This window comes from Vicia villosa, linkage group LG2, assembly GCF_029867415.1.
Source record: "Vicia villosa cultivar HV-30 ecotype Madison, WI linkage group LG2, Vvil1.0, whole genome shotgun sequence".
Lineage (NCBI taxonomy): Eukaryota > Viridiplantae > Streptophyta > Magnoliopsida > Fabales > Fabaceae > Vicia > Vicia villosa.
This window is the reverse complement of record NC_081181.1, coordinates 120,283,500-120,295,275: the sequence shown is the minus strand read 5'-3', so window position 1 is coordinate 120,295,275 and position 11,776 is coordinate 120,283,500. Positions and strand designations below refer to the sequence as shown.

General features: G+C 35.6%; 2 protein-coding genes across 2 annotated transcripts; one reads left to right on the top strand and one right to left on the bottom strand.

Moving 5' to 3' along the window:
• Positions 1-4,462: 4,462 nt before the first annotated feature.
• LOC131651923 (probable carotenoid cleavage dioxygenase 4, chloroplastic) lies at positions 4,463-6,895 on the top strand. The gene has a single exon (XM_058921648.1). The coding sequence runs from the start codon at positions 4,863-4,865 to the stop codon at positions 6,594-6,596; it is 1,734 nt and encodes a 577-aa protein (XP_058777631.1). The 5' UTR covers positions 4,463-4,862; the 3' UTR covers positions 6,597-6,895.
• Positions 6,896-8,797: 1,902 nt separating this feature from the next.
• On the bottom strand, positions 8,798-9,598 carry LOC131649894 (uncharacterized). The gene has a single exon (XM_058919635.1). It carries the CDS (start codon positions 9,596-9,598, stop codon positions 8,798-8,800), a length of 801 nt encoding a protein of 266 aa, XP_058775618.1.
• Between the last annotated feature and the right edge of the window lie 2,178 nt (positions 9,599-11,776).

Sequence of the window (11,776 nt, the reverse complement as noted above, 5' to 3'; positions counted from 1 at the left end):
TTCCTTCGAAGTGTTATTTTTGGTGTAATTATTGGAGGAAGAATAATTTAATTTTAAATTTGACATTTTTAAATGTTATACAATAAAATTGCTTTTAATGTAAAGCTAAATTTTGTAAGTTTTTATCTTACCATTGATAGCTAGTCTGGAATATATTGTCCGATTCATAATTATTTAGATGTAGGCAATTATTATAAAAATGTAATTTATTTTAATTTATTTATTTGAGAAATTAAGAGATGCGTTATTATTAAATAGAATAATTTTATAGTATTATTCAATGAGTCAGTGTATTCCATTAAAAATCATTAGTACGATTGAAAGCAGTTTTTTTTTTTTTTTAAAAGTTGATGGTTTATAAGTACCACCAACTTGTTTACAAAGAAAATACTACATTGCTGCTGCCAAGGATCGAACCCTGGACCAACAGCCTACACCCGCTCAGTCAGCAAGTTGGATGAAAAGAAAAATTGATGATTTTTTAGTGCACAATCATGTTAAACTACTATTAACTACTATTATTTTTGTTTTCATTAAACTCTATTATTTTAGCTTATTTATTTGTTAATAAATGAAAACAAGTAAATTGCGATCTCCAAAACACCCCTTTACTTTTATTTAATTATCTATGATATGACAGGGTAGATTGGGGATTCCTTAGAGGTATGTTGTTGAAGATGGGATTTGCTGAGAGATGGACACGTTGGATTATGATGTGTGTTACTTCGGTTCACTATTCTGTACTGGTTAATTCGGACATTGTAGGACCTATTGTGCCAGGAAGAGGACTCAGGCAAGGCGGCCCACTGTCGCCTTACCTTTTTATGCTTATAACTGAAGGACTTTCGACCCTCATCAAGGGGACTGTTGCTAAGGGAGACATCCATGGAATACAGATATGCAAATGGGCACCTAGTGTGTCGCATATGCTTTTTGCTGACGACTGATTTCTTTTTTGCAGGGTCAATGTAGGCGAAGTAACACATCTTATGGAGGTCCTAGAGACTTATGCTAAAGCATCCGGCCAAGAGATCAATTTGAACAAATCCGAGGTTTTCTTTAGCAGTAATCTAAGTTTTCCAGCACAGGAGGACCTAGCCAAGGTCATGGGAGTTCGTCATGTGCTAGGAACGTGGAAGTATTTAGGATTGCCTTCTATGATTGGAAGGAGTAAAAAGGATCCTTTCGCGTTCATCAAAGATCGGATTTGGGAAAGAATTAATTCTTGGAAAGGGCGGTCCTTATCTAAAGCGGGGAAAGAAGTCATGATCAAATTGGTTCTCCAAGCTATCCCGGCCTATATGATGAGTATCTATATTTTTCCTGAAACGTTGACTAGTGAGATTGAGAAGATGTTAAATGCTTTCTGGTGGTGCGAGGGCTCTAATCGTAAGGGTATTTGGTGGATGGCTTGGGATAAGTTAGCATGCTCCAAGAAAGAGGGGGGCCTTGGATTCAGAGACTTTAGAGCTTTTAATATGGCTATGGTTGCAAAACAAAGATGGTTTCTCATGAATAATACGCAAGCGTTAGTGTCCAGGTTCTTTAAAGCAAGGTACTTCCCTAAAACTACCTTCCTTGATGCTAATCTCGGTTATAATCCTGGCTTTGTTTGGAGAAGTATTTGGAAAGCCATAGAGGTGCTAACTATTGGTTGTAGGTGGAATATATGTGATGGTAGCCAAATAAAAGTAATGCCTGAACCTTGGATTCGAGGTAAAGCAGAGGGTTGTATGCATGGGCCGCAACAACAAGGTATTTATAATTTGGTTGTTAAGGACTTGATGCTTCCTAACGTTAAACAGTGGAATATGAGGGTGATTTGTGATTTGTTTGATTGTGTAGAGGCGGAGGAAATTCTTTTTGTTCCGCTTGTGGAGGATGTTACCGAAGATAGCTTGGTTTGGAAGGAAGAAAAAGATGGTCAGTATATTGTCCGTTCAGGGTATCGATTTTGGAAGAGTAGAAAAAAGTGCTACACCCAGGAGAATCATGAGGTTAACTGGCAAGGTCTGCAGTCTATTCTTGCGCCACCCCGAGTGAAACACCTTATTTGGCGGATTTGCATAGGTTGCTTTCCTTCACGGGTCCGGCTTCAACAACATCATGTACCTTGTCCTTCTACTTGTCAGTTTTGTGATGATTCTGAGGAGGATGATTGACACGTTTTTTTCGGGTGTCCTGAAACTAATTCTTGTTGGACGTCAGCAGGTTTGCACGATACTGTTGCACCTCTTATTAATCATTCTAGTGACATTAAATCTCTTATTTTGAAAGTGTGTAGCGCGAATGATAGAAAGGTGGCTGGGCGGTTTGCGGTTATGATTGAAACTTTATGGCATAATAGGAATAATTTTATTTGGAACAACGAGAAGGAGGAGGCGTCAAGACTTGGTTGGTTAGCCTTTCACAAGTGGTAGGAATGGTTTATGGCACAAAAGATTCAAGATAGAGAGGCTGCCCCCCTAATCTGCATCATTGGATCCCCCCTTTGGGTTGGCTCAAGTGTAATGTCGATGCGGGGTTTAATAGTAGTCAATGTACCACCAATAGAGGTTGGTGTATCCGAGATAATATGAGGAATTTAGTTCAGGCGGGTGTTGCTTGGGATGTTTGTACTTTATCCGTGATAGAAGCAGAGGCGTTGGCTTTGAAAGAAGCTATCCAAGGAGCTTTAGCCTTTCATCTCGGTCATGTAGTTTTTGCGAGTGACTCGCAAAAGGTGGTGCAAGCTATCCATTCTAATGTTGTCGGAAATTCCGAGTTTAGTTATATCATTTGTTCTATTAAACTTTTTGTTACTTGATTTTCTAAACTTTGAGGTTGAGTTCGTTAAGCGTCAAGCGAATATGGTTGTTCATTGTTTAACAAAGGCGGCTAATTCCTGATCTCGACGTAGTTACGTTAATTTTATACTTTCTTGTATTGATACTATTTTATTGAATGAAAGAAGTTAGTTTTGCTTTGGTGTATATATATATATATATATATATATATATATATATATATATATATATATATATATATATATATATATATATATATATATATATATATATATATATATATATATATATATATATATATATATATATATATATATATATATATATATATATATATATATATACACTAATTGAAAATTAAGTTAGTTTATGAAAATGAAAATGAAAATGAAAATTAAGTTAACTATAACTATTTATTTTTAAAAACATTAAAAAATTGGGTCAACTTCACTTATATTTTATAGCAATAAATACTAATTGAGATTAAAATCGGACTAGTAGTAGTAAATTGGGACCATATAAGAAAAGTGGCCCCATCTTATAATATATTTTGAGAGTTTTTAATCTATCTTATAAAATTTAGAGGATTTATCGAAAAGTATATTTTAATAAATAAAAAAATGTAAAACTTGATAAAAAAAAAAGTGTGGATTGAAAAATTGAGTTTATCTTTGACGAGAAAGGTAAAGCACCAAACCCAATCGCTGTCTACTTGCGGTTGCTTCCCTAAATCCAATTGAATTGAAAGTGAGTGCTACTGAATTTTAAAGCAGACAACTATTATCTATCTATTTTATCTGCTTAGCCCAATATAGATAATAGATTCGGTGTACTCTGTACACTGACAATAATGTCTAACCTTAGCTTAATTACCTTAACTGCATAATAAGCTCATTTTATTTTACAACTTTATTTTACAACTAGTCATCGGTCCCATGTTTATAACATTCTGGCTGCTTGAGGCTGTTGCAAAATATTATTTCAGGTTGAAATTCATGTAGAAAATATCTGAAAGAAACTGTTTTGTTTTATATATGAACACAGGAATACATTGATTTATATATTCCAAATGAAACTCTACCCCATTTCAATTTCATTGTGGATAATCACTCTGTGAGTGAGAAACAAAATAACAAAATAATTGTGGTCTGTGCCTAAGACAAAAATTGAAATTTGTCAACATGTGGTTAGGAAAATTGATAGAGGCACCTAATCTTTTGAATGGCTGAAACAAAGGTGGACCCTTTGAGCATTAATGGATTCCAAATAGAAATATCATGATTTAGTTTTATGCTTCATTTTCACCACACAGCTGTATTATATTGTACTGTTATGCTATTCATGATTTAGACTGCTGAAAATTTGATTTTAGGCTTTGTTAAAACGTGACAAAGAGGTTAAAGATTTAGATTTCATGGTGAATTTCTTCCTTTTTTTTACATCAAACAAATCAACAGCAAGATTACTTAGAGGCATAGATCCAAGGATTAGTTTGTTCATGTTACTACTACTTATCACATTAGTGCATGGTATTTTTATTATTGTGACCATGCTCACTCAAAGTGAAAAATTTTGTCAATCACAGTTGATAAAATTCTGAAGGGTTGAGATTAATTTGGAGAAATATATAATGTAAGTCATCTAAATTGATATAAACAATGCAGATTACTTCAACTATATGACCTCATGAAGTTTTGTTTCCATGCAATTCAGATCCCTCAAACTGTCAGTATCTTACAATAAGGAATCTATTCATGTTCTTGAATTATCTCAAATTCCTTTATATTATCTCTCTCTCTATTTAGATTTGTTATTATCCTGAAATAACATGTAGTCACTATTCAATATTTAGATACTCATATTTCAAATAGAAGTCTCAAAGCTTCATCCAAAATCTATCATGTCCATCCTACATTAATTATTTTGCAAGATTACCTCAAAATATTCACAATTTAATTTCTTTTTCATCCCATCAACCATCACCAATTGGATTCTTTCCCATCCAACACAAGATAAGTATCACACCTCCCTCCTCACAAAAATCACAATTTCCTCATAATCCATAAGCTTATCACCATGGTCCCAAAACTCATCATAATAACATGTAAACAACCCCCAACTTCAATCCCTTCATTCAACATCTCATCCATCAAAACCAAAGAAAAACCCCAAACAACACAAACCCAAACACTAAAAACCACCACCACAACACCCTCCACCAAAACAAAACCTCCACCCACCACCACCACCACCACCCAACACACAAACAAAAAACCAGAAACATCACTCCCAGGACTCCTATTCAACACATTCGACGACATCATCAACAACTTCATCGACCCACCAATAAAACCAGCCGTAGATCCAAGACATGTTCTATCTCAAAACTTCGCTCCAGTCCTAACCGAACTCCCTCCAACACAATGCGAAATCACAAAAGGCACACTCCCACCGTCACTCAACGGCGCTTACATAAGAAACGGCCCAAACCCCCAGTTCCTGCCACGTGGACCCTACCACCTCTTCGACGGTGACGGCATGCTTCACGCCATCACAATCTCTAACGGAACCGCCACACTCTGTAGCCGTTACGTCAAAACCTACAAATACAAAACCGAAAACGAAGCCGGTTACCCTCTCTTCCCCAACGTCTTCTCCGGTTTCAACTCGCTTATCGCCTCCGCCGCGCGTGGATCCATAACCGCCGCACGTGTCATAACCGGTCAGTATAATCCATCCAACGGCATTGGTTTAGCAAACACAAGCTTAGCTCTGTTTGGTAACCGTCTTTTCGCGCTCGGAGAATCCGATCTTCCTTATGAAATTAATCTAACCCCAAACGGTGACATCCAAACAATCGGCCGTCACGATTTTAACGGTAAACTCTCCATGAGCATGACGGCGCATCCCAAAATTGATGCCGACACCGGCGAAGCTTTCGCGTTCCGTTACGGTCCTATTCCACCGTTTTTAACTTACTTCCGTTTCGATTCTAACGGAGTTAAACACAACGACGTTCCCGTTTTCTCCATGACAACACCTTCGTTTCTTCACGATTTCGCTATTACGAAAAAATACGCTGTGTTTGCTGATATACAGCTTGGGATGAATCCTCTTGATATGATTTCCGGTGGCTCTCCGGTAGGTTCCGATCCATCGAAGATTTCGAGGATCGGGATTCTTCCTCGTTATGATAAAGATGAGAGGAAGATGAAGTGGTTTAATGTGCCAGGGTTTAATATAGTTCACGCGATTAACGCGTGGGATGAGGAAGATGGAGAAACCGTTACGTTGATTGCGCCGAATATACTCTCTGTGGAGCATACTATGGAGAGATTGGATCTTGTTCACGCGATGGTTGAGAAAGTGAAGATCAACGTTGAGACAGGGATTGTTTCACGACAACCGTTATCAGCGAGGAATCTTGATTTCGCAGTTATAAATAGTGATTTCATGGGGAAGAGGAATAGGTTTGTTTATGCGGCGATTGGAGATCCGATGCCGAAGATATCGGGGGTTGTGAAGATTGATGTGTTGAAGGGAGAGGAAGTTGGGTGTAGGATGTTCGGAGAGGGTTGTTACGGTGGTGAACCGTTTTTTGTGGCGAGGGAGGGTGGTGTTGAGGAGGATGATGGTTATTTGGTGAGTTATGTGCATGATGAGAGGAAGGGGGAGTCGAGGTTTTTGGTGATGGATGCTAAGACGGCGGAGATGGAGGTTGTGGCGGAGGTGAAGTTGCCGCGGCGTGTGCCGTATGGTTTTCATGGGTTGTTTGTGAAGGAGAGTGACATCAGAAAGTTGTCGCTGTAGAAGGTTGTCTCGGTTTTACGAAACAATTATTATTGTTTCGTTTTTTACGCGGTAAAGGGGAGAGTTACTGGAAGGAATGTGATTTGAATAGTTGTTGACATCACAGGAACTTTCAACTTTCAGTATATATGTATATGTATGTAGAGAAGGAAGGTAGATTGCTGTATATTCAACGGTTTGGTTTGTAATATTTGTAATATAATAACTGTAAAGTAGTTCAAAGTACACAGTTGTGGCATTTTATAAACATATATAGAATATTTAGATACAATGATATAAAAGTGGTTGTTATCAATTAATATTGTTCGGATAGTTTTAACAAAATTGATTTTGAATTGTATAATTACTAAAATAATAAAAAATTCTAGTAAAAATAAAAAAGAAAATAAGTAATTGATGAAAATTAAAGAGGGTAAATTAGGAAAATTTAAAAGAGTTATAATAAATAATATATAAATAAATGTATAATTGATTATACTAAACTCAAAAAGCTAGGAATGGTAGTTTCTATTAGAATTTGTTTTTGGAGGAGAAGAATTGATTTTGAAAAAGTATTCAAAAAAGAAAAAAAACCAATTTTCAAATTGAAGTGGACTAGAAGTGTTTTTGGGGCTTGTAGAAGCCAATCCAAACATGCACTAAGGTTGTTAGACTCACAACTCTACTCAAATTGTAAAAGTTTCGCAGATTTGTTTGCGTTTGATGGATGATTATATTTGATTGTTGAGTTTTTGTTTCGGTTCTTTATCAAGAGAAGTAGAGAGAAAACCGCGAGTAAGAATGAGAGAGATCCAAATTTGAGTGAGATGAGATGTTGATTTTGTTGTTGGAGGACAGTAGGGAGGAGGAGTATGAACGATTGTAGAATTTTCATTTCTTTGATTTATTGTGTTTAATTGTAATAACTGAGAAATTAATTGAGCAAAGAGAATAAATACAAAGAGATTAAGAGACGAGGAGTGAGAAAGTGTGATGTGCATAGAGAGTTCATTTTTTATGATAATCATAATTGAAACTTTTATTTCTATGAATTCGTATATATTTTTATATATATTTCTTAACCATAATTATATAATATTAATTAAATATTTATATCGACTTTGCGCGACCCGTGCAAATGCACTGGTCTTTACTAGTATTAAATGTAATTTATTACTCTTATTTTTAATAAATTCATTATTCATTTACTCTTCTTAATCTTAAGAAATCAAGATTATTAGAATTATAGTTCATTTAAAAAAAATACATACTAAATGAAAAAGGTTAAGTATTATGATTATTCTTAAAATGGACAAATATTTTTGTTAATTATTGACTTTTGTTGCTATGAAAAAAACATGCATTTAAAAAAATACAATTTATGCGAGTGGAGATAGGAAAACCTGTTTTTCGTTGAGGGTGGAGACGGAGGAACAATTGCTATCCTCAACTACGTTTAGGAAGTGGGGGCAAGGCTGATACAGAGAGGTAGGGGTAGGGTTGATAATGCTTAAATCCGCCACCTCATTGTCATGCCTAAGTCCTCTTTAATGTATTTGGCCTATGAATAAGACCAGATTTAATGGACTTTTGCCAACAATGAGAAAAGTAGACAAATAAAAGTTAGATGGTCATTTTCTCATTATTAAATATGGGAGAATCTACATGTCACCCCTTTTTTTATACTTGCCACCCCCCAAGGGATAAGTTTTAACCATATTACCCCTGCAAAATACCGGATTTTATTAAATTTCTGGTTCCGTACCGGAAATTTCACAAATGTACCGGATATTTAGTTGGATTTACCAAATTACTGCACATGATGATCCATACCGGAAATATAAAATTTCCGGTACCAGATATTTGAAATATCCGGTACGTATCACCAGTTAATATTAATACCGGAAATTAGAAATATCTGGTACCAGAAATTTTACCGGAGATTTCAAATTTTCGATATGAATTCAGTGTATAAAACTACCGCAAATTTAAATTTTCCGATAATACTAGGACTTAATTTTTTTTTAAACTTGAACAACATAGAATAAATGTCGGTGAAATATCAAAGCGTACTAATATATAAATAGAATAAATGCCATACATATCTATCATTACAACATCACAACAATTTTTGCATCCTTAGAAACATTCTTCCCAATGTCTGACTTTCTAGCCACTTCTTCCTAATGTCTGAACCGACCCGCATATGGTGATTTCCATGCTTATGCATTATTAGAATAATTATGCCTCCAACGATCAGTGATGGGAGGCAATGGACAATCGGGTCTCAACTTTATCTGAATCCAATGATTACGGTTGACAAAACCAACAGCAATGATCGTATGTCGACTCGTGTATGAGGGTGGAGTTATGAGAAACGGGAAAAATATTATGTTCATTAACATGGAAAGAGAAACAAATACAACAACACTGTATTTAGAAGCAATAGGGTAACCCATATCGGGAATCGTCATCCATTTCTCCTTACCCTGAAGACCCAAGTGTTTTACGAGTAATGAATTACTAACATCAAAGACAGTGTCATAGAACAACTTAGAAAATAAATCTGCGTGTTTCTGGATTTGAGTATGCAGTTGTCTTTGAACATCATAACATGCATCTTCCCCCCATCCTAATGCAAATGAAATACAACAGAAACCACAATTTCTATCCAATTCAACATCAAAAATGTCATCGATGTATGGATGATAGAAAGCAGGAAACTGTGACAAGTACTTGGCTTTTGCAGAATTGATAGAAGGTTGCTTACCAATCGGCATGGTTGACAATTGACTCCCATTTTGTTGTGTGCATGATCTCTTTGTAGTCTGACTCCCCTGCGAAGCTTCAGCATATTCCCACTGACTTGGATCACGATGCACATCACTTTTTTCCCTTTTTCTACTCTTCTTAACTCCTCTTTTTGGCTTGTATTTCACCGGCGGTGGACACATTGAATATGTGGATGGATAGGAAATATCACAAACTTTTTTCTTCAACGCCCTTTGACCCACAATATCCATAGTACTGGATTGTCGCTTCAACTCTTCGCACTTATCTTCTAAATCCCACTTGCTCTCATCAGGACTCACCTCATATTTTGAAATTTGCAATTTTTTTCAAAACACATGAATATATTCCAAAGGTATAGGTATATGCCTAGAATCTGGTAGCCGGCGAGCTGACATGCACATGGTAATCCATGTGTTGTTCTAATGTAACAACCACACCTCTGCTTGCTCGCACCAACAGATTTGACTCTTTCTAGTTCCTTTCCAATGATTTGTATACACTATCTTGAAAAAAAATTGTGAAATTTAGAATAGAATGGAGTGTTATATCTATGCTCAATATTGACGATACTTTTTTGAAACGACACTCTTATGGAACCTAGCTACAACTTCAACATTGTGTTCACAGCCTCCCAGCTTGCACATAAATCACCACGACTTGTCGTCAACATGTTCTCCAGTCTCCAATGTGCAGACTCCACCCTAGAAATCATAGACACATTAAATAAACAACTCACAAATAGAAAACATAAACATATTTTCTTTTAGAATGTATTTGTTTGTTGTTGATTTCCCTAACTGAGTGACTCTGTTAGTCCATGTTGTAACGCCCCGAATTTAATTAATTATTTAATTAAATTACATCAAGGATTTATTCGTTGGAATTAGTCGAAGTCGGAAGTTATCGGTATTATTCTAAAGGAATAATTGTATTAATATGTTGATTTGAGCAGTTAAGTTTATGGTTGGATTAATTAGTCGAATTATTCGGAGAAATACAATCGTGAGTCGGTATTAATTAAGATATGGAGCATTTGTAGTTGTGGAATATTATTGGGAATAATATTTGTTATGTTGTGTGATTATTCATTTATGTGTGTTATTTGGCTTAATTGAGTAATTAGAGGAATGTTAAGAATTGGGCCTATATAGAATATGAGAATTAGATTGTGGGTTAAGCCCAGTTAAGAAAAGAAAGATAGTAAGAGAGTTAGGGTTTTAGAGACATAACACTCATTTGGAAAAAGAAGAGAAAGAAGAGGAAGAAAAAGGAAAGCTATGACATGAAGAGGAAGAACTTCATTGAAGAAGGTGAAGTTTTTGCTAAGGTATGGGTGGGATTCTTACTCTCTAAGGGTTGGCGTGATGATGTTTATGGTGGGTTAGATTGTATGTTATTCTCCATGGATGTGTGAATTTGGAATTGTTAGGGTTTATGATAGAATCCATGAAATTGTGCCATTAATCATGTTGTTGATGTTTGTGTATGAACCCATGGTTAGAAACATGTTTAGGAACCTTACATGTGTGCTAAATTGCTGTTAATTGATGCATAAATAATGTATGATTTAATGGGTGTTGTATGAGGGGATTAAGGAAGAAAAATGGTGATTTATGAGTTTTTACGCAGTGTAGGTCGACCTACACAGAAGCCTGGGTCGACCTGAGCAACCCAAAAAGGCAGAAAGTCCACTTTCCTTTAGCATGCGTCGACCTATGAACTATGTGCGTCGACCTATAGAATCCTTTGCATCGACTCATGGGTCGAATTGAGCTAACCCGAGGGGGGTAGAAAGCATCCATGCGTCGACCTATAGAATCCCTTGCGTCGACCTGAAGATTTCCATTTTTGGCAGATTTTGTAATGACCATAACTTTTGATCCGCAACTCCGTTTTATGCGTCGTTCGAAGCTTTAGAAAGCCAACGCAATGAACTATACCATGATGCAATAAAATGAGTCATAGGATATAGTCTCCTATTATGTTTATTAGAATTAAGTGATGAACTATGTTGTGTTAACATATGAAGTAAGCCTTTTACTATGAATTGACACAACCATGTTGTGGTATAACTTGAAGTATGTTTTTCTTATGACGATACAATGCTATTGAGATGATGATATGCATTTTACTTATGATTAGATAATGATGGATCGTGATGAAATAATAAATGAATATGCTTTTAATTAAGAAGTTAAACTAATCATGTTATATCGTTACTTGAATTGTGTAATGTGATGTTTGTTGTTAACATGATGAATTGTTGTTGTTGTTGTAACATGATGAATTTGTTGTTATTGTTGTAACATGATAAATTGTTGTTGTTGTAACATGTTGATGGTTGTTTGTTGCTGTTGCAATATGTTGAATTGTTGTTGTTGCTGTAACATGATGAATTTGTCGTTGTT